This window comes from Diadema antillarum, unplaced genomic scaffold (assembly GCF_040938485.1).
Source record: "Diadema antillarum isolate AM-2024a unplaced genomic scaffold, OU_Dant_1.0 seq00001019_RagTag, whole genome shotgun sequence".
Lineage (NCBI taxonomy): Eukaryota > Metazoa > Echinodermata > Echinoidea > Diadematoida > Diadematidae > Diadema > Diadema antillarum.
Window position 1 is genome coordinate 359,827 of NW_027271854.1, and position 24,673 is coordinate 384,499.

At 41.9% G+C, this 24,673-nt stretch overlaps 1 protein-coding gene across 1 annotated transcript in view; it reads right to left on the minus strand.

The window, feature by feature from the left end:
• Positions 1-24,673, minus strand: part of LOC139742775 (chordin-like) — a 68,056-nt gene that overhangs the window by 24,128 nt on the left and 19,255 nt on the right. Inside the window, exon 2 of the mRNA XM_071653294.1 lies at positions 17,097-17,200. Within this exon, the coding sequence (XP_071509395.1) occupies positions 17,097-17,200 (104 nt within the window). The remainder of the gene's footprint in view (positions 1-17,096; positions 17,201-24,673) is intronic.

The following is a 24,673-nucleotide window of genomic DNA, read 5'->3' on the forward strand; positions in this document are numbered from 1 at the left end:
GACGTTGTGGTCATCTATTGTTGTATTTCTTAGCAGTCCAGCCTGAAAACAAAGCAATCTGTGATTTCCACGGAGGTTAAATTCATCGAAATTGCAGAGAGCGATAAATGTCTCTAAAAGCAGTAAAACTTTGATGGCGTTTTTGCGGGTTCATGTTTTTAACTTGGTGTCATTGCTAAGAGCTTTTTGTTCGTTTGTTGAATGAGGTCGTAAGTGCGAGTGAGGGTATTGTGTCTCGGCATGGACATGTAAAAGTGTGACGGCTCGACGGGGTGCAGTGACCAACCTCCAGAACGGCGGTGGGAAGTTTTCTATATTATTTCCCCCTACTATCTGCCCGCTTCGAGTATTCCTTGGTAAATAACCTCATGCAGAGTGCGAGATTCAATGCCCTTATGGGTGACACCATTCCACTTTTTCATACCATCACAGCAAAATCATCTTCTATCGCCAGTGTCTGCCGATCGACACCTTACCCCCTTGAACAACAGCAACAACAACAAAGAAAAAGCCCATAAACCTCGAGTTACGGCATAATCTATGTGGGTTAACGCTTTTATTCGACCAATCAATGTTTTTGCTGCGATTTTTTCAGAGAATAGGGTGAAGCCCACTAAAAACAACAGCTGTCCCAACCCGCCCGTCTTGACCGACTAACGTCATATCGCGAAGGACATTTACGGGTTATGGTGTCACAAAGTCCTCATAAATCCCCCTTCCGTCGAGAGTATGCAACAAGTGAAATTATTATCATTATAAACCCGTCATTCGCACATTTTCTGTTTTATTTCCGTTTTACAACTCTTCATGAGATACGCCTATAAATCGGTTTATTGTCGAATAGTTTTGCGTGACATTCTGTCGAGGTAATACTGAGTTTGGGAGTATTTTCTGCCAAGGGGTGTTGGGTAGGATCATAACTGAAGCTCATTTCTCTCACATCCACTTTTCGCAACCTGTAAATTATGCCGGAGCCAGAGAAGGAGGGGGATGGGGTGGAGGGGGAGGGTTAACAGCGAGCTCGGAAGAGCACCTGTACCCCGGGGGCTTCGGGGGACCTATCCGACACCCTCCCGATCCCCTAGAGGCGAGAAGTTCTGTAGAATGAAACAAGGCCAGGCAGTGGTCTGTATGATTGTTTGCATTGGGCAATAAATATATATTTTTTTTTCTTTCTATTTTGTTTTGTCAGCCGCTAAAAACTTCCCTTCCTTCCATTATATCTACTTTGGCCTTTGACTTGTAATAATGACAAACAAAATCACATGCATAATAGTATGCCGTATTGTCTGGCCAACATGGCGTCGGTCTGTATTCAAAAGCACAGTATCACATCTTTGTATTCATATCGTTTACTTTGAAATAAAAAAAAATGTATTAAAAGACAAAATGAATGGGCAATTATGACGCTTCAAGAACGAAAAGCTATTAGCAAATGGTATCCTATTGCAAGACTGCTGAGCAAACGCTGGGAATACAAGAAACAGGAACTTACTATATATAGGCAATGGCAAAGTTCATGATTTTAACTCTCTCCTAGAAAAACAAGCAAAATTTGAAATTTCGGTTGTAGTAATTTGAATTTGTCTTGAATGATAAGCAGATTAAATTGTCATAGAGTGGAATATGACGCAATTTCAATACGATTATCTCAAGATGAAGTAAACGCGGCGGAGAAGCAAAAAGAGAACGGCGTGGCATGCAATATAGCTAGCGGCTATGCGGGTGAATTGTTTTCAATCAACGGGAAGAGAAATGGGGTATGAACACAAGCCGTGCGCCTCCCTCGTGAATCGCGAAAGATTTACCACAAAAGGTAGAAATCCACCGTAAAAATCCTCCTGTAAATGGCCGCAGTTTCATATTTTGAGACGGAACAGCTGTTAGTCGAACATCAAGCAAGACATTATCCCCCAAAATTCAACTTCTCCCCCATCTCCCTATTCGTCTTCCTCACTTATTTTTCCTTTTCCTCCATTGACGTCTTCTGAAACTCATTCAAATTTCCAATATCCCACTTCTTCTGTATTTCCCCTACTCTGTCCCCAAATTACATGCTCTATGAATATATGCAAAATTTCCAAAGAATGGCAAGTCCTGCTTTCAGATTTTTTTTTTCTCCCGGTTTTACATTTCCAATCCTTCATCCTCTGCCATACTGTGGTCAAGTTGAGTACACACTTCATTTATCCGACTCTATACTGATGTTGAACTAGGAAAAACGGGATGCCACCTCCTCCTCCCTCCTCCTCAACTCTGCCCCCCCCCCCCCCCCCATTCCTCCTTCTCTCTCTCTCTTTCCTTAGCAACACACTTCTATCATATTCCAGCACACATAGCTGTGATCAACCCAGCCCGGAGTGCGTGGAATTTTAAGCCAGGCTGTCCGCGTCAATGCTAACTCGTCGCAGCTCCCCTGCCAGTCCAAGTTTGAGTGATACGCTCAATTTCAAACCGGAGGGGTGGGTGGAATTACTCGTCCTTGTTTTTTCTCCTTCACCAGTCTAAAAAGCTTCTCAAAGTAAAAAAGTAAGGGGGTGCCTTAATCTGAAGTAAGAACCAGCAGCCTACCCCCCCCCCACTCTTTCTCTTTCCCTCTCTTTCTCTCTCCTATCTATCTATCTATCTATCTATCTATCTATCTATCTATCTATCTATCTATCTATCTTTCTATCTATCTTTTTATCTTTCTATCTATCTATCTATCTATCTATCTATCTATCTGTCTATCTATCATTCTTTTTATCTTTCTCCGTGTCTGCCTCTCTTTCTGTTCATAGTATAAGCCGACTGTAGTAGACACCTGCCCTGGAATGTCACGTACTCCAGCAATGAACTTCACGCGCTGCTGAATTTCAGGAAATCTCATCCGTTCACTGTAGTGGTCACAGGCTGGTCTCGATCAGTCGTACTGTAAATCGTTTTTGTCTAATCCAATGACATTACATTACTTTCATTAGCGCTTGGAAATATCCCTCTCTTTTGCCATTCATTACATCCCAGGCATCTTTGAAAGTCACAACAAAGATGAAAATAAGCAAGCACACGCCATAAATTCTCACCTTCATGCCATATTTTTCCAATTTGGTTAGAAGTAATCTATTAGTGTAGATGAGATGGATGGCACTTGAGTGCCGAGGAGGACTTCCTGCTCAGCTCACACAAACGGAAGCGAGTGGGACTGTAAGGAACTTTTTCAGCGATTGTCTGCTAGCATTAATTTTCGCAAGATGCCGCTAAGTGCAAGCGAACGCGTAAATCCTCCGAAAGTGGCATTGACATCTCCCCTGACGAGTCTTGCGCCCGGGTCAACAAGCAACGCTCAAAAAGACTTCGAGAAAGTTGGGAAATATTGGATACGGTACAGCGGCAGATGATCGATCGAGCCCCCGTACTCGTCCCACGACCCTCATCTTGGCTTCATACCATGCAGCTTGTTCAACAGTCGACCACGCGTGATTTTTCCCGACGAAAGTCTTCTTGTCATGTTATTACAAGATTTCCTCAAATGCCGAGATTTCAACTGACGATTCGCCCCTTCATGCTGCAAATTGAGACGTGGTGGTACAGTACCACAGCATCAAAAGCAAAAGTAGTCAAAGTTACAGAAACAGTGGCATTTGTTTGCAGGTGAACGTGCAACCAGTGGTAGAAGTTCCAATAGTTGCTACCGCAACAGTAGTATGTAGTAGCCACGAGATTAGTACACGTTGTATTAGTGGTGGTGGTAGCAGTGGTCTCGTTCAGGAAGGTGAGCCCTGTCTCGTTGTAAGTGGTATTGTATGGGTGTTGTCTGCAGTCATGGTAGGTTCCTTAGAAATATCAGCCGTGCTTTTATGCACCTTTAATTTACTAGGGAAACTCATTGGGATTGTTTAATCAAAAAGCCAGTATTAGCCCTTTGTGTGCTATATTTATTTCCTGTCCATTGGTTTGTGTGCGAAATTTGTGCACATTTGACTCATTGGCACATAAGGGTCAAAGACATAATATACTAGTAGTTTCCTGCCTCAACCAAATCCAAAATATTAGCCAAACACATCGTTTTAAAGAAGTTTGAAACCTTTCAGTTGTGGCGCTACACCTGCTCACGTTCCAGTTGTCCATTTACGTCGATATTATGAAGTCAATCTTACTAGCATGACTGGCATGATACATATTGGATAATAAACGTGAACTATTGTACTAGGAGTTCTTCTGATGGGGATCCCTCCCCAGAGGAAAATGTGTTCACTTTGAAGGAGCTTCTTGTAGTCAGTGAGCATACTGACAACTACCAGTGTGAACGCGTCCCTGAGTGAGCGTGGCGGGACGGATGACTCACGGAGTTGGGAATACTCGGAGTGAAATCAGTCGCAGATGTCGGACCGCGGTTGCCATGGTTTCCTTTGGAGGATATTTGCTCTGGAGCAGATGGAACCAGAATAATTGTCAAAGATTGTTATTTTTCCTGCCTTCTATCATACCGTTTTCCTCTCCAAATTTATCCACATCCTCTGTAATCGGGGGATACTTCCAGCGTCCAGTGACCAGATAAATCTGACAGCGTCGTTATCATCATCCAATCCAACTAAACATAATGTCCTGTCTCATCTTTGTCTCTCTCCCTCTCTCTCCAGGACTCTCTTACCCCCCCCCCCCCCAAAAAAAAAAACGACTTCTCGTCCCCTATAACCGATTTAGATTCCCCTCTCTACTTGTATTTCTATGTACCACTGATTCCACGATCATTTCCACCAACTTATAACAGCCGATTGGGTGACAAGTAGGCCTATACTCATTCGGTCTTCGTCACCATACAGACATCGGAATGCCATTCCTTAGCATCTCCTAGGGTGTTTTAGCACTGTACTCAAATATGTTTTCAAAACGAACTTCACTGTATTGAAAGAGAGTCACTTTACATCCCTACTCTGATACTGTGTAAGGCTTCCACACGTTCACCACTAGATTTTCTGAAGTGGCTAAGCAATGACCACGTTTTCTCTTATAAAGTTTCAAGCTGATTTGAAGCTTAAGATTATGACCATTGCATTTGCGACACAGTGCCACCATAGAGCTATGCTAATCTCAGGCGCAAACCCTTTTTCAAACCAGGGCAACGAAAGCATGCAGCTTCTCCATTATACGTTTCATTATTACTCTGGAGTATAGACTGTTACCTTGTTTCTGGACATTTCTCTCGCAATACACCCACATCCGACTATTATGCTAATTGATCACCATCATTTTGCCCCCGCGTCGGGGTCGCAGACAAAATACAACCATAGGTCGTCCCGAAGCCAAGCATAAACTGGGTTACGGTGTCAGGGGATAACCAACATTTTTCTCCCTGTTCTCATCATTCCGGAGTTCAGGATCACCACTAGCCAAATTGCAGACACATCCGAGACTTTTTAGCCTGATTTGGGGGGAATTAACCTCGATTTTTCTTTTATTGTACGCGCCATTACTCCGACACAGCCCGAGGAAGGGGTATAGTGATACGGGTCCCACTTGCAAATGTATCGGGGAGCTGCCGGGGCTCGGAAAGGTGGCGATTCGCTACTCAAGAAGAGAGATTGCTCCGAGACAACTTTTTAAAAGGGGGAATTATTGTGCGCTGGATTAGAGAGAAAAAAAGAGCGAGACTTCGAAACCTATCTCAATTTCAGTTCATCCCAGGGCAATTTCTGACTCCTCACATACACTACAGCCTTCTATACGGAAATCGAGCGCAGTCAGTATGTATGTAAACCATCATTCTGTCTGCATATTATTACACCCTTGCATTAAAACGTGGCTCTCGGTATCAACATTGCACCAAAAGTTTTGCACCCGTACATTTTGTTCTACTTGTTAAAGCGCGACATTTTCCCCTTCTTTCCGAAGACAATCTGCTTATATAAGCCTACAAGTTGCGTATCTTAATCATTCTTTGATTGCTTCTAGGCTCTCTAGTCCCTATCTAGTGCTGCCATTGTTGATTTTGTTCTCATACACACGCTGTGGTTTCACCCGAACATCATTTCTATAAAAGCTATAATTATAAAGATATCATTTTTTTTTTGGACACACCATACTATACATCGCCACAATCTTATTCGCGCCGATGCAAAATGGTTGTGTTCTACTTTGTTTTTGTTTGTTTGTTTGTGCGTGCGTGCGTGCGTGCGTGCGTGTGTGTGCGTGTACATGTCATAAAAATTGTTATTCTATTTTCATGTTGCTGCTGCTGATGTTGTTAGTTTGAGTCCTTTTACTCTCTCTCTCTCTCTCTTTCTCTCACAGTCTCATATAGTGTGACGTATTACATTCATCTCAGTTTATGGCGATCGATGCCTTAGCAAATAAAGTAAGACAAATTCAAGCAATCCAATTGCACTTACAGATTAATGTCGATCACCGTTGAAAAAGAGGGGAAAATACAGAAAAGCAGAGATTATAAGAAAAAATGGCTATTATACAGGGATGTCGAAGGAGGGGGAATTTGAGATGCGTATGGATATCACGACTATAAGTATAAACATATTGAACATTTATGGAGAATAAAGATACTACTGATTATATAATCGGTTGATTGATACACGAATACACATATTCATACTTGAGTAGAAATAAATAGATGAATAGATGGATTGAGAGGTATGAGAGAGAGGGCAAGAGAGGGAAAGAGAGTGAGTGAGAGAGGGATGGCAATTATAATTATCACCTGAGCGCCATTTGCCGATGGCAAGGAGGGTAACTGAAGGCGAGTATTTACTCTTGCTACTCGTCAAACGGATTTAATTGCAGTGGTGTTAAAAAACGAACTTGTTAACAGATCATCATATTGGTACCCTCTCTCCTTCTCTCCCACTTCCCCTTCTCTCCCCAATCGCTACCCCATCTATCTATCTATCTATCTGTGTGTCTATCTGTGTGTCTATCTGTCTATCTGTCTATCTATTTATCTATCTATTCATCTATCCATTTTCTAGCTATCTTTCTATCTATCTATCTATTCATCTATCCATTTTCTAGCTATCTTTTTATCTTTCTATCTATCTATCTATTTATCTATCTTTCTATCTATCTATCTATCTATCTACCTATTTATCTATCTATCTATCCATCTATCTATCTTTCTATCTATCTATCTTTTTTATCTATCTATCTTACTATCTATTATCTCTCCCCCTTGATATAATTCTTGGCAGTAAAGGGCAAGAGAGTCTTCATTAACAGTCAAAATTTTATGTTATGATTTTACATATATATCGATTGTCTCTGGATTAAGAATGCGCATCAATTTAAACAAATGTCACAGTACATCTATGTATGTAGCTATCTATCTATCTATGAATGTACATCAATAAATGATTTTAAATAATTTCCAGCAGCTCATTACGAGAACGAGAAATAACATCAGTCTCGGTAATTAGCCTACATCATACACTACACACATTACACATCACTACTCAACCTTCGTCGTGTAGAATGGTAGAAAGGCTTTCTAGACGAAAGAGAGAAGTAATACAGACGCTATACCACAAGCTGCTAAAGGGTTGTTCCTTATTCTTCTCGTCTCTTCTCTTTAAATCAAATTTTGACTGTTAATTCAACGAAAAGATGAATAGATGGATATAGCATTTCAAGGACAAATTGAATACGCGGCATGAACAACAAGTAAAATTACACGGGGATCAGAGATGGAAAAAAAAAGTGATAGGAGCCTAAAGAAGGGAGAAGGGGGAATGAACTTTAGCCAAGAATATCCTGGACTCCTTGCCCCTTTCCGTTTTCTTCTCCGGGTTCCACCGCCTTGCCATTACCCTATTTATGTTCCATGAATTAATCTGCCTCCGCGTAAGAGGAAGTGCAAAGACGACATGAATTTCCTCCGCTCCGCCCCTCGTCTGTACCGTGGGCTAACACGTATCAAGTCCAATCGAGTTCGCGCAGTTTGATTCACCGACTCGCGCAGTCAACACACTTTACACGAGACGCGATGTATATGCACACACACGCAATAATTTGATTAGCTCGCAAACACGATGTCACGTTTCCGTACTCATTATGTGGCTTTCATGATTTCTGGGTGATAACATGTATCAGTGTCTCATTGTGGAGACATTTTCACCATCTGGATCATTCGGAGGGGGAGGGGTTCTTTGCTCGTTGGGGATTATCTTAACTCGATGATGTCATCTCAAGGATGTAACGCCTGGTAGAATTAGTTACATCTTGAGGGGTCACTTCATATCATTCATAATATGAGTGTGAGAAATCAAATAGAAGTTTCTACATACTGCCTTTTGGCTGAGATGTATTCTCCAGGACTACTACAGTTTACCGAAGTCCAAGATCTTTGATACCTTGTTACACGGCACATCCTCTTTAACATGTCTATTCGTGATTGAATTTTCCAAACCTTCAGCAAAACCTTTTCCCCAAAATTAATTGGGTCGGACATAAAACTTGACTGTTAGAGCAAGGACGTACTTAGCAGACGTGATACCTCCTTGGTTAAAGTTAGTATCAGCTCGAGCGCGTCTTGCTAGAGCCAACACTTTTGTTTCAAGAGGAAATGCGAGTAAAGACGACAGGAGGGGGGGGGGTTAAGTAATGCGGCTGAGGCATTGTCCTTTGGCATTTAGCGTAGGGGACACGAATCATGCCGTTGCCTAGCAACGCACCGCTTTTCCACCTTTTTTCCTACCACGGTGGGCCGTTTCGTGTTTAAGAAGCCCAGTAGGGCTTCTGTTCATGGAATCAGACAGGATCAGAGAGTTAGCTCTCTCTCTCTCTCTCTCTTCCAAATGTTACATAATCAGGAAACTTCCTTCGAAGTTTCACGAAGTTTATTCGAGATGACCCTCGTTGGGTCATTAAGTGTTCTTGGCAGTGGACAATGATCTCCGAGCCACTCTGTACGGTGTATTGTAAAACAACAAAATGTCGGGGTTAGTTAAACTTTCTGCGTGTCTTTCAAAGTCAAGAAGGTAGACGTCCCTTTGATGTCTGTGTGGATTGGAAAAATTAATGTTCATCATCTCTATTTCTGTTGACTGCATCTCCTTGCACTCCCCATCACGCCCATTGTGTTCTAATTTGTTGAGTCTTGTCAGTGTCCATTTCCATTCTGAAGATCATATGTCAAGGAGCAAAGCTCATTTAGAATAGTATATGAAAAAGCAATTGTTTTTTTATTAATTAAAAAATGGAATATGACTTTAATTAACGTAACGTGTGATTAATCTTTGTATAATTACAGCAATGTGATGGCGGTGTACTGTTAAGAATTCATTCCGTACGTATTGTATTGACAGAAAGTGAGTATGATGAGTAGCGTGTAAACACCTTCTTAAAAGCATTCAACTTCCCAACTACGTGTACTTCAACCTCAGCCATTCCGTCAACCGTGGAAATTATCTACGCCTTTTCTTGTTATGTGCAGTGGACAGCATTCACTTAACAAGGTGGTCTTCATTTCGATATCTACGTTACTCGTGGCTTTATTCATATTTCGTGAGAAAAAAAGATCGATCTGTAATTTGCTCGTAAGATATTAATGATTGTGCGAAATGGTGGGGTTTATCTGTTGGTAGATTAATCAAAGCGCCAACCAACCTGACTAATAGATGGGAGTTTGAATATGAATACAAACGTCCACCAAAATTAGTGCTTGCAACGTCAAGAAGAGAGCCGGTTATAACACACACTCTTGAAGACGCTAATGCAGCTCCCATGCTATTAAGGGGGGGGGGGGAGTGGGGTGAAGAAGGAGAACGAAGAAAGAAGACTCTACTCCCGGAGACTTGTCACACTCGCACTTTTTCCGCCAGCGCCACCATCCCTGGAAGACAAGCGTGATGGCATTCCAGAAAATCGCTTTTCAAAAGTGCATCTCCATATCAAAATCCAGCGAAGCTGTGACACTTCACCAAGAAAATGACCACAGAGGTCTTTTAGAGAACGTGTTATTTCCCCCGGCATTCCCTTTATAAATGATTTGGCGTTATCGCGTCTGATATTCCATGAGAGTATTTCATTGGATGCCCACACGCGCGACTCGTAAATCATGAATTATTCGTTATATCAACACTTCATCTCAAATAATCGTATCATACATAGTCTTTGAACTTCCGCAATGAAGGAGGCAAGCGTCTTTTTTTTCGTTACACTTGAATTTCGCTGCCAAGAAAGGTCCCGATTTATTACATCTGACGCCCTTTACAAACTTGTTTACGTTAGCGTTAAGAGATTTACAGACAAGTTGAAGAGGCTGGTTTACAGTTGGATGTCAACGCCGCTGAGCATCGTCTGAAGTGGGGTCACACCCCCAAGGGTGTGGGGAAACAACCCCCTCCGTCCTTGGCTTCTACAAGTAGCTGTTTCCACGTCGTTAGCATATATGGTTAGTAAACCAGATTTACCAATGACTTCAAAGACGAACTTTATGTGAATTTTCCTTCCCCCCCCCCCCTCCTCCTCTCTCTCCTAAACGTTGAAAATCCAGTGCCTCAACTTGGCGCCGTGTACACGCGATGTATTTTGATATTGCGCAGGTTATACGACTGATATCAGGCCGCTACCTGTTGAGCAAAAGATTCATTCTGCGTTCACATCCCTATGATGGCATTCTAGAGAAATTATTTGGCAACACTTTTTTTTAAATTCAAGACAAATGACACTCATGCAATATCTGAAAGACAGAGGAAACAAGAGGAGTTACGTCAAAGACGCCGTAACTACACAACTCAAGACCAAGGCGAATGTTTGAGTTGCCCATCGGCTGTCATGTTACCCTATTGCGTTTCCAAAATCAAAGGTGTTTTTTAATGTCCAATTCTACTCTCTTTCCTTCTTTTTTCCTTTCTCATTGGTCTAGCTTGGCTGAACTATTAAGTCACGTGATACTGTAGTAGTAGTAGTGCGTTACTACAACTACTACTACTACTACTACTACTACTACTACTACTACTACTACTACAACTACTACTACTACTACTACTACTACAACAACAACTACTACTACTACTACCACCACCACTACTACTACTACTACTACAACTACTACTACTACTACTACTACTACCACCAGTACTACTACTACTACTACTACAGGTACTACTATGCTATTACTTGCTTTCGAGGTGATGACCTATTCAATATTTTTTAGCTCAAAGTGGCTGGCATTCCACTGCATTCGACAACACAAGGTGCTTCCATCCCTCATTTGAAACCATAACGTCGGTGGCAGTCTCCCATCCGTCCGTTCCTCGATCCCCCCCCCCCCCCCCCAGTATTGATTAAGTCTTCACCACCGAAAACCTTAAACCCTATCTCTGTTCCACATTGCTGAAACATTAGCATCAGCGTTTGTACGCACTATAATGCATTATCTGTCTACACCTCATGAGAATAAACGGTAAAGATCTCGCTTGACACATCCATTCCCCATCCTCGATGACGAGGATGGCGTGTTTCGTACAGTCATTATCGGTTGAAATGATAAAGAAAGTCGGGAGATTCTTAAATGGGTGAATACATACGCCGATGATGGGATTTGAAGCATCTCGTACAGGTGCAGCTAACGAGGGGTGCACTCGCGAGACGGCTGAGATATCATTCTATACATCGATTTGGTAATACATCCACATTAATTCCAAAACATTATACGGTGACATCATTTTGCTCAATGGGGATTTGTTGCTATTTGCAAAGTGAACTTCATAACTGCGGTTGTTCCTTAAGATTGCAAACCTTGACTGAGGTTGCACATCATATTGATAGCAAATGCAACATCAAGCTGAATTCAAAGTTTTGTATATGAATACCCCAAACCCTAAAATATGGACAGGTGACTTAAAGAGCTCGTAACGAGATCCTCGTATGGACAAATAAATAGTGTAATTGACCTCATTAGTCCAGAGGGAGAAGGGTTACGCTTCGCTTTTGCTTGTAGCATGAGGTAACCTACTGTGTTGGTTTTGATTTTTTTTTTTTCACCTGAGTGTGTGTTCGTTTGCGTATTTGTGCATTCGTGTGTGCTTGTTTTGTATGTGTATACTTTCTATATGTGTCAACACATTAATTAGCAGCTATTAGCAACCATAGCCACGCGTGGTGACAAGCGTGATGTGGTCCCTGCACCAGTCTCAGCTAAGCGGCAGACAAGAACTGGCGGGAACGGACGCGTCGTCTGCGCCAGGAGCCGTGAAAAATTTCCGGCTTCCATTTATGGCGTTGCCGATTGATGGAATGTTCTGTCTGCATATCATGCATGTATATTTATACACGTAATGTTCAGAGAATGCAGCAAAATTCACGAGAAGCACGATGGGAAGTGGGTATGGACGTGTTTTTGAAAGAGTTTGAGATGGGTGCGGGCACCATCGGCTTGATTACGGGAAATTACTTCAAAGTGTGAGTCTTCAATGGTTGGAAATTCAACGAAATCATGACACTATGAATTAGATCCTCTTTAAACTCTCTTATCAGGATTGAACTTAATTGCTCCTGTTTACGATCTGATTCTCTGGAGATAAAACAGCCATGTGATTCTTGAAATCTAGAATCAGATCCGGTAGCTCGACATACTTCTGTTACTACAAGTATGTCATGACGCATGACACACTGCATATATTTATTATTCAAACACCTTACAGCACATGATGTATGCTACGTGTCTGAAAAGGCTTATTGAAAAGTAACGGAGGAAGGACAAAATCAAATTGTCCCCAACGAGCTAGTGTCTTCGCACAAGACGTGGATGCCAGTGTAGCAACGATCTATAGCCCACAAAGCGCACTTACACTAACCATAAAGCCGAGGCATATACCGTATACCTAGTTTATACTTTCAAGTGCTTCTGAACGTTAAGAGGTTACCATTCATTCTTAATGACGTCTGACATTCCCACTGAGTTTGCTTCCGTCACCGGGTCTGTAAAGACCCGAGGTAGGGACATTCTCAACGGTTTCAAGCCTAAGAGAGAACTTTTCTTTTTGAAAGCACTGAGACTTTGCCACTGATGCAAGAAATTCAACAATCGCGTGTTGGAAGGCTCCAAGCAAAATTCTCTCCCGAGCCGTCTCGAAACCTACTTGCCGACAATTCTCGGTGTTTTTTTTTCGGTTTTTTTTTTAATGCGTGGAATTTAAGATTTGATTTCGATATGTTTTTACCCAATGCCAACGGAAAATGCGTGATTTCTTTCAACATATATCCACGCATATTGGGTCTAGAACGGTTATTACTTCGTCTTAATATTGGGATCAATCTTATCGGGTTGGTGACGTGAGATTTTACTTCTTTGCTCTTCCTCTTTTTCTTTTTCTTTTTGAGCGAGATAATTTCACATTCTTGACAACATCCATGTACCTTGAGTTCTCTTGCGATAAGTAAAACTGACTGGATTTTCTTTGAGATCTTTTGCTCATTCTGGTAATCGTGTTTGTTGCATTTTGCCTTCACTGAAAGACAAGCAGACAGCAGATGAAGCTGAAATACACCAGGGTACATTTCGTTGTGCACAGAGTTGGCAAGTTTAGGGTTTATGGTTGTACAAGGGCGGCGACAAAAGGAGGTGAGCATCGAGCGAACTGCACATAGGTGTCAAATGTTTGTCGAGTGTGGCATGGCAGAAAGTTGTTGAATGGGAGGGGATAAGGAGGAATGTCTATTGGCCATGTCCTTTTACGTCCCGTGTTTGCCCAGCGTAATTCGGAGGCCAAGAGATATAGCCCCGGATCACCGCGCAGGTGTGGGCTTCTAGAGGTTGCAGTCGCCTCGAGAAGGGGACAAAGAATGAGAGGAGGACACCTCAAATACGATCGAACATCTTCAGAGACAATGGATGAGACAGACGACAGCGAGGGCTGGCTGCAGAGTGACATTCAGAGACGTATTCTTGGCGGGAATCGCTCGAACCTCGCATGGGGGTCATCTCAAAGTCATGGTATCGGGCAAGTCTTCAGCGCGCCCCTTTATGGGTGAGAAGAATGTGGTTCATCTCTAGAACGATTGAAAGTGTCACAGAGCTGCAAATTGTTTCCTCACTTTCTTCTTGTTTTAGTGTGGAGGAGGATCAAAGAATGACAGCTGATGATCACCTCAATTTTATCCGGAGAGTCAGGGTCAATACGTATCAGAAAAATGACTACCGATAATTTGATCGGTGTGCGCTCGATTATAACATTGAGGGAATGCAGACTGAACTGCACTTATGAATTCTAAGTAGGCCTATTTTCCCACTCTTTTTTATGCTCAATAACGCCTCACAAATTCGCGCGCATGGACACGACAGCATTCACCGTGTGGCACTCTCACCAATCAGGCAACGTATTGAAAGTGAACGACAGTTCATAACCTTCTTTCTTTCTGTCTTTTCTTCTTTTTTTTCTCCGCCAAATATCATTAGTGTGGGGAATCCAAATAGGACTGGGTCTATTTTTGATGTCTAAGTCTGGTGCTAATCACTGTTTTGGTGCAAGAAACCATAGGAACTATTCAAACAGAGATGTACCAACGCGTGATGCACCAGCGTGCCCAATTGCTGTCCTTAACTCCGGCAGTTCTTATCTTGACTTATCCCATTCAAAATCCACTGCAGACTACAAAAGGAACTCGTAGTGAAAGGAACGTTTCTTAATTCAGAAATAAGTAAATCTAGAAAAAAAAGGGGGGAGGAATGGCGAAGACAGCGCCCAGACAATTAATGTTTGGATTTTGTTTCGTTTTGTTGCCGCGTCAACCAAGAAGTGGGCATCGGTCTCCTTCAGATGTGAAAACGTTTGAAACCTGTCATGTTCCCATTCTTCGCATTGTGCCGGCATATCGATTTAACCAGGGAGGTGGGAGAGAACTCCCTGATTTAACTCATAATCTTCCGAGCAGTCTAAGCAGCAAGAGAATATGGAAGAAGATTACATCAAAAGCGAGAGAGAAGCGGAGAATACGGGGAAAGGTGAATCGCCAAAAAGGAAGCAATACAATTCCGGGCTTCCGATTTTCTTGTTGTTAAATCCATTCTCCTCCTAGTGAGCGCTGAAATAAGAAAAAAAATGTAATAAGGGGAAAATGCGCCGTCTGACAGAATACCTCTCACACGTGTTTTAGGATTGTCGTTGTTGCTTTTTTTTTTGCGCGTGCGCCATATAAGTAGTCGTTGACGGTCGTCAAGGGACGAGCGCGTATCCAGGGATAACGTGCGTTCACATTTATAGGACGAAAGTTTTATATTTGTATGCAATCGGTCTGTGCACTGATTGGCTGCGTGTGTCGGTGTCTAAAAGATGATACAAGGCATGGATGATGATAGAAAAAAAAACGGAGGGGTGATGAAGATCTAGGTGGAAAGGACAAAGACAAATTAATTAATAAAGTATGAAAGTCACAGACTAATTTGCAAATTACTTGAAAGTGAAAGTCTAATTTGTAAATTACATAAGTCTGTATTGTTATTATTATTTTTAGTATTATTATTATCATTATTATTATTATCATTATTATTACTATTATTATTATTATCATCATCATCATCATCATTATAACCCGATTTCAAGTGTTTTTAGCGAAATCTTCTCCGGTTCTGTTTCAAATTTGGATCCTCTTTGATGCCCTATAATGGGAGAGGCAGTTCACGAGCAGTACGTTTGCAGAGTTTCTCACAATTAGCGTCAAAATATCCTTGTAGCGTCAACGTCTGCCATATTGGTTACATTTTCCAGCATTTCTTACCACAAAAAAAGTAAAATCACAAATTTCAGCTGTGGATTTATACCGAGATATAAGCAAAATCAGAAATATATCTCGGCAAGCTCTTGTACGGTCGGAAAAAAAAAATGGGCGTGAGGCGTTACGAGACAATTGCCGACGTCAGCCCTGGTTCTTCTTTCTCTACTTTGTATATATTTATACCTTGGTCATTTCTCCCTCCTTTCACTCTATTCCCCTCTGTTGGACGTGATTTTATTAAATCAGTGTAAATGTATAAATGATATACCCAAAGTTAAATGTTATTCAAACAGATATTAACTACGATTGTTCGATAAGTAACATTCCAGACTATACCCACTTCGGTCGTTTTCGCTGTTCCTGAACGTTGGTTTCAAGTGTAATAAATGAAAATATGATCACCGTTCTTCATGTAATGCTGGAAACACATGCATGCACGAGCCTAGTTGTAGTCAGTATATTGGCGCAAGGCTCATAATAGAAAGCCCAGGAAATTGTTTCCCACGTAACAAACTTGACTCGCGGAGAGAAAAATTATGATTGGAAATGAGGAAACCCGAACGGAACATTAAGAAGGCGTTCGGGCATGCACGATTTTGAACTTGATTAAAAGTTCAAGTGAGGAGGTCAAAAGGTCACTAGGTTCTCTTTTTCCCTCTCCTCTCCTTTGGTTGGCAGGTCTTTTTGGAAACATGAACAGTTTTCTAATCCGTGATGAAATGGAATGTCTTCAAATACTGTCAGCATCGCAACTGAAGGAACGAACATTTGCGACAAGTCATCAAATGGAGGTATTTTTACCAATATGATGTCAAGAACTACCCTGTGCAGTCCCTGGAATGTCGAGCTACATATAGAGAAAAGAGCAGGCTGGTCAGTTGAGGACATTCATCCGATATGTATTACGATCACTACAGCAGCGCCAAGGGTTGCGTTGGACCTTTCACCACGTTCACTGCATTAAATGCTCCCCCTCCCCCTCCCCTCTCTTTACAAATACATGCGCATTTATTTATTTATTCATTCATTCATTCATTTTACTTCTCTATCTATGTATTGATCTATTCATGAGGATAACTAGGCCCCTATCCTTTCCAGCGCACAGTTCCAAGTTCAAATAATGCGTCTGACCGCAAGCTGCATTGTTCTATATTCATCTCTTTTTCTGTTTTTCCCCCGATGCGGGAATTCCGAGAGAGAGAGAGAAACATATCGCACACTTATTGAGAGTATATTATGTCCGTATGTTCTTATTCTCGCAGCTGTTATATCCTTGGGTCTACTTGATACGTTGTTTGCTTGCTCACATCAAGTTCGTCTCTTATTCGGCCAACGCAATCATGTTCATTAATTGTAACGGATTTTCAAATTTTGGTAAAAATCAGCTGACTTACCGGAAGACACTGGCAGATGACGCAAACCATTTCTCCGAACGGGTCCCCAAGGTTCGGATGCCACTCGTCTTCCAAGTTGTAGAACTCTGCTCCGAACGTACATCCTGGATGAAAAACAAAAGAGAAATATAAAAGGAGATAAAGGATATATACGGTTAAGCCGTGCTCACACACCAAACAGGATGAGTCATCAAGAATATTATATAAACCAAAGATCCTACCAGCTCTCTCGTTGCTGAAAAGTTGAGATGTGTAATACCAATTCCATCTCTCTGCAAGGTAATGAATTTTGTTACTGCTGATATGGTTGGTTGAAGAAGGAATCAAGATACAGGATGATTTACATAGATTTGTACACTATATAATTATTGAAAAGGCTTTCCACTTTTCGGATGGCGGCGGAGGGGACGAGAAATACGGGAAACTCTATAGAGACTTGATTTCACCACGGAGGTGGAAGAGGTTTCACCTCCCTGATTTCACGAAGTGCGTTACGTGAACCATAACAGCCCAAACTCCTTGAACAGCCAGCCTGCGAAACAATTGACGTGCACAATGAACTTGGGAAAACAGGTGGATTAAAGGAAATGGGTCATGACATAGTTATTAGGATCCTATATAAGATTGTAGAAATGGTAGTCTCTTCAGCGTTAGCACTGTTTTCCGACAGGGGCGCTGCATCACTATTGTCCTATAGCAAACCCAGGTCTACCCCCATCAATACAGGTTGTGCCATGAAGGGCACAATTAATTGAGTTCATGGGTACATCATTATGCCGAAGGAATGTCCGAAAGGCCGTGGTTCGTATCCTTGGATCTTTAATTACTGTATTAACCCTTTGTTTGCTTTGAGTACGGATTGGCATAGAAACCCACATAGCATTGTACGCACTGTCCAAAGTTCTTGGCACAGAAAGGGGTATGAGTCTGGAGCACCTGTCCACTGTCTTCGGTTATGAAAACTGTTGGTGAACTACTGTAGACTATTTGTATGATTTTGATAGTGTTTTGATAACTGGAACCTTTGATTCAAAGAGAACGGAAGAAAGACTAATTCCCATGTACAACATGATGTTCATGTCTCATAATTATTGTGTACCAAGCTGTTGCTATCAGGTAGCCAACAGCTGTCTAACAAAGAGACTCGGTGAATCAACTTTCTGCCAAGTTAACAGCAAGTTTTCTCTACTTCGTTTTTCTGTCCTAGCGAGGTCCGTGTGGCAGCCACTGGTATAATAAGAAGACACGGAATCAACTGCTTTAATCGCAGTGAAGGCTTGCATTTGTTCAATGTTCGTACTAATCCACACCCCACCCCCCTTCCCCCCCCCCCCCCCCCTGCCCCTCCGACGGTCTTCCGGGCAAACTCTCGATGTCCGTTCCCACGCAATATAACCAGCCTCCAAAATGAGGAAAATAAATACATAAAATGGAGTGCACTCTGTCTAACTACTTTTGACAGAGGAAAATATTCATGATTTATACTTGTTGCCTGTAAACATTGATGGTTTGATTGTGATCTAATGGTTTTTGTCCTCATCGAATTCGAAGTTCTGTTCCTGACGACGCCACCCAAAGTCCATTCACTCAGACCCTCCGTCTTTCCTCCTCCCTCCCCGCATCGACGGGGAAGGAGAAACAAAAGATGTCGCTGCAAACAGCCGAAATGAATTTTAGTTAAAAGATGAGCCCATGGGGGATCCGAGTTTATTGTCTCAGTCTGCCAAGCTCTGTCACAGGCATTCGGCTCCAGAAAGCTTACACGATGTCTGTCTTGTGTGGCAAAAATGGAATTAAACTCTTTCTCTCCCTCTATTTTTTTTTCTTTTCCTCTTCCTCCTCCCCAGCGACAGTAGTCGTGTATATTGTCTTCGGTGCGATGAATGTTTCTCGCGATCGCAATTAATAACGATATTTCCGTCGTCATACTGACGCAGCTACTTAGCGTAGACTTGCCTCGCGAGTTCGTGAAGCCGGAGTCCGGGGCTACTACGTTAACATCTGAACTTTTTCGTCGTTTTCTTTAGTTTTCATATGGAGTAGACAGTTCAGTTTTACACCAAAAACATTGAGGAGTGACGTGACCATCAAAAGGGCATTGAGCCTAAGATGACTTGTATTACATAGGGGAGAACTCTAAGCTGATGAACTAAAGGCTGATGTTTGTTAAGAGAAACACCGTCGGCTCCCGGAGACTACGAGAACGAGACAGCAAACCCAGACACAGGCGCTTAGTCCCAACTGTGATGTATTTTGTGTGTTGTCCGTGAACGAGTGAAATATGTTTCCCATTAGGCGCGTCGTACACTTGGTGCCGAGGTGAATGCACTTTCGAACGTAGCTCAAGGTCTACGTCGAATTAGTCTGGTGTTCAGACGTTTGTGTCCACGTCAGACGAACACTTTGCAGATGTATTCCTATGACAGTCAGACAAAAGTTGAATGATCTTACCACAAGCATGGTACGTGTGAACTCCACAAACCATCTTGGTTTACGTTCATTTTTAGAAAGGAAAATTCGTGGCGGCCAGCGAACGCGGAAGTTTAGGTACGGGAAAAATTCTGACTAAAATCGAGCATATACTGTAGAACGAAAAACCTGTAGAAAGAAATGTCTGTTCGGCAAGTCAGTAATTGGTTGATGAAGCCATTAGATTTGTCTGTTTGTTAGTCTGGTGTTTGTTGACTTGGTGTTAGCTTGTTTTGGCGTTTGTTGGGTTGCAGATCGTTCTTTGGTTAGAAGAGTTTGCAAACATGAGTCTTTGGGTGTTGTCATTGTTTTGGGTGGTCCTTTTCTTTTCTCTTCAGAATTTACCATATTTGATATAGGTCTAAAGTGTATTCGTGATTGCATTATTTTGTATGGCGTCTGGACAAGTAGGCCTATTTCGTGATGAAATCTGAGTCGTACGAATACATTTGAAGATGGCAAGGGGAGCAAGCATCTTTTCCGATTACTTTATGGTCTCGTCTTACATTTCAGTCTACTTTTTAAGATAGATTGAATGACAACTTTATACTAAGGAAGTTAGAAGAACTGTCAACTTATTGTGATACAATTTCGGCAGTGCTATGACAATAATCTATAATAATTATGTTACAAGTGTGAACTTTTCGCCGTGACACGTCGTGTGTAGCTTTTTGCCATACGCTCACTAAAGAAAAAAAAAATAAAAGAGATAATAACAAAAATAATGATAAGTAAATGAATGAACGAATGAATGAATGAATGAATGAATGAATGAATGAATGAATGAATAAATGGATAAATACATACATACATACATACATACATACATACATACATACATACATACAAATACACACACATAAACGTAAAGTGAGGTTGCAATACATTGGACTGGATCTAGTTTTTGTCACATTATCATATCATATGTCGGTTGGGTTCGATGAGTCAAACTCTGGAATTTGATTTCTTCCGCCTCCAGTGTTTCGGACGACACTTGCCGATCGGACGTGGGGACGGAAAGGGAGAGAGAAAAAAAAATTAAAGAGAGGGAGAGAGGGAGAGAAGAGAACTGTTGGCTGGTTGCTAGCCGAGCGAGAACATGAGAGAAGAGGAGAGGGAATTGATAGTAATTATGCCAAGAAAATACAGAATTTTTTAAGCAAACGATGACTGCCATTTCCATGCCATTGGGATCAGAGTCGCCTGTAACAGCCGCCAGTTCTACGCCGCGGAAATGACTTAATTACACAAAAACGGTGCGCGCAAAGCAGCGGCACAGGAGCTGGCTGCGTGAATGTCGTACCGAAGTTATGACTTCAGTTCAACTTGAAGAAGCATCGAATCTTTAAAGATGGCGATAGTAAAAAATAAGCACGTAGACATATTGGGTAGGAGAGAGACAGACAGATAGATAGGAAGAAAGGCTGGTATTATTTTTTTGTACGAAAGCATGGAAAAAAAATCAAGAAGAGAAATGAAAGATTTAACGAGAGGACTCTTAATAGCGTAAAAAAAAGAGGATTTGTGGATGTCTTCCGAATCGCACAGCTGCGACGATTATCTGTGGAAAGAAAAAAAAAATCTCCAAAATATATCAAAGCTGACAAATAGCTGACTCATTTTTTTGAAAGGGAATACACTCTTGAGGGCGACGATGCAATTATGCGAAATAATTACACCAAAGTCTCCGAAAAATGGTCCAGTTTTACTCCAAATTTGCCGAAAAAAGGAACGTTCGAAGAAGACCAGACAGAGTCCGGAGGTAATTACCAATTAGCCTCGTTCACTCGGGGCTTCAGTGGTTCATCTTCAGCCGCGGCTGTGGCTTTGACTTATTCCTCAACTTGTGTTCGATCGATTTGCGTTCCCTTGACGGAGTAGCCTCCGAGACGACAATGTACTGAGCTTTGACCTAATTCTTGAACATTCTCGTCTCGAATTTCATTCTTATGGAGGGGAGGAGAGTGTGTGTGTATGTGTGGTGGGGGGGGGGAGGTGATCGAGCACGGGGAACCTGCAGAGGGAATATTATGTGTGTATTTGTGTACTATGTGTTTTGTGTGTGTGTGCCTAAAAGATGTAGGTTTGGAATAATTCGCGGACGCTCGCGATTCGGTTATTCATCATCCTTCTCGTCTGAAGCCTACTTAAGAAGATTTGCCGCGCGGAAAACGGCACCCTTATATACTACTGTAGTAATATGTTTCGAGAACTGAGGAGGAGGACATTAAAAACCTAATCTCATGATCGGGGGTCAATGCGTTAATGAAAGGTCAGCGATGACACTTCCTTTCTCGTCTATAACCTTAGACTGTCGTCGCGACATCAAATCAAGGCAGTTTTCTTCATCTAATCCAACCTCTTCCCTCTATCTTTTTCTTTCTCGTTCTCTCACTATTATGTACCTATCTATCTATTTATCTATCTTCCATATATTCGTATCTTCTCCTATTTCCTATATCGTTTGTTGGTGTGCTTTTGAGTTTGTTTAGTTGTCTTTTCCTATGTCTCCTCATCTGCGTGATCATCGATCTCGATTTACTGCAAACTAAGCATGCATTGTTAAATACAAATGTAACTTCTCCATTTTCATCATTTGTTAATGAAATGCCGATTAACAACCATGCCAGTTTGAAAGAGAGGAAAGTATTAATGATGACGTATGAATTCAAATTCTAATTCTTGACGCCTGGTGCGCCATGCAGACAACTTATGGCGTCTGCTACATCAGGCAGCCTAAAACACCACAACTACGAAGTGAAAGTTGTGACCTAGCGGTTGTCGGTTGGGAACAACCACAAAGGGGCCGAATTCGTCTTCTTCATGGCGGTTTTGGTTTTCTTATTGGGGTGTTTGGGGGTTGTTGGGTTGTTTGTTGTTGTTGTTGTTGTTGTTGTTGTTGTTTTTACAAAATAATTGTTGAAACAGAGAGGAATATATGCCCAACAAACTGCTTTAATACTTTCTCACACATTTCAATGGTTGAGCTCGAAATGGTCAATGCGGTAGGTTAGTGACTTTTGTCCTTCAAGATGTTGAAGGCGTTGTCGGAACATTCCCGATGTCGAAAACGACGATAAAAACTTGGCAGTGAAAGCAAGGTGGAAATCCTCGGGGAGCGTTGTGACAGACTTGGAATGATGACATCAAAAGTTTAAGAAAACTTTTTTTTTTACTCTTTGGTGGGAGAGAAAGTCATTTCAGCGACTGTCTCGTCGACAAGTCAAAAAGACAAAGCGAGCTGAACCACTGTATCGTAACCGGCGCAGTGCACAGTAAGCAAAATTGCCACCTATGACACGCATTACAATTCAATTGTGATTCAATCAAGTGCACGCTGGGATAACCAACGACAAGATGTAAAAGCCTCGCACACTTCATCACAGTTGTTCAGGTCTGCGATAACAGACCTCGATACCTCCCACTCCAACCCACCCCGTCACCACCTCAACCAGCACCACTTTTTTTTAAGGAAACCAGGGAAACGTGATATATAGGCCTGTGTTTTACTTCTCAGCATTCCTTCGGTGGTGAGAATTGTGATCGACAGGACTGGAAATGACATCGAGAAATTATTTTGAGACTCAAGATGGCACCTCGATGAAGATATTCGTAATAATGACGACAAAGATTGTGATGATGATGATGATGGTTGTGGTGGTGGTGGTGGTGGTGATGTTGGTGGTGGTGGTGATGGTGATGGTGATGGTGATGGTGATGGTGATGGTGATGGTGATGGTGATGGTGATGGTGATGGTGATGGTGATGGTGATGGTGATGGTGATGGTGATGGTGATGGTGATGGTGATGGTGATGGTGATGGTGATGGTGATGGTGATGGTGATGGTGATGGTGATGGTGATGGTGATGGTGATGGTGACGGTGACGGTGACGGTGATGGTGATAATGGTGGTAATGGTGATGGTGATGATGTGATGATGTGATTATAGTGATGATAGTGATGATGGGGGTGGTGACGTTTATAGTGATGGTGATAATGATAACATATCTACGATTATACTGGTGATTATTAAGCCGATATGATAAGGCTGAGAGAACGGAGTCCACGACTACAGAAGCTGGGAAAGATAAATCTTTATATTAGAAAATCTGATGGGGCCATCAAGGCAAAACATCACGTGACCGTTATACCAAAGTTTTAGTGGAAATATGGCATAAGATCAGTGGGGGTGGGGTCGCAATTACCCCCCTGCCATGCGCGCTGCGCGACATTCGACCGAAGGGTCAGGTTGTTCTATTGGAAGATAGCTAGCAGATGTTTAGGTATATGTTTTAGGCATTGTGGCAAACAAAAAGGAGCGAAGGGGTGGCCGCTAATCGAATAGCGATCTCCTTTTGGTTGTTGAATTGCTATAGTTGGCCTGCCCGCATGTTACAATCAACTGAGAGTGGAGCGTGCATATCATTATTTCGTCGCAGTTTGCGCTGTGTGGAAATAACGAATTGGTATTTCAGCTGATAGTGGTAAACTACCGACTCGATAGTATATTTTAGTAGGAGTAATTGTAGAAATAGTAGCAGTAGAAGTAGTAGTACTAGTAGTAGTACTAGTAGTAGTAGTAGCAACAGCAGCAGCAGTAGTAGTAGTAGAAGTAAAAGTAGCAGTAGCAGTAGAAGTAGAACTAGGAGTAGTAGACGTAGAAGTAGTAGAAGTAGAAGTAGTGGTAAAGGCAATAGTAGTAAAAAAAGTAGTGATAGTAGAAGTAGTAGCATCAGTAACAGTCGAAGGAGTAAGAGTATTAGCAGGTGTAGTAGTTAGTTGTAGTAAAAGTGGTAGCAGTAGTAGTAGTAGTAGTAGTAGTCATAGTAGTACTAGTAGTAATAGAAGTAGTAGCAGTGGTAGCAGCAGTAGCGCTAAGTAGTAGTAATAATATTAATAACAATAGCAGAATCAGTAAAAGAAAAGTGGGAGTGCTAAAAGTAAAAGTAGGTGTAGTAGTTGTGGTATCAGTGGTAGTAGTAGCAGTAGTAGTAGTAGTAGCAGTAGTAGTAGTAGCAGCAGTAGTAGTAGTAGTGGTAGCAGCAGCAACAGCAGCAGCAGCAGTAGTAGTAGTAGTAGTAATGATGGTCTTGGTTGCAGTCACGTT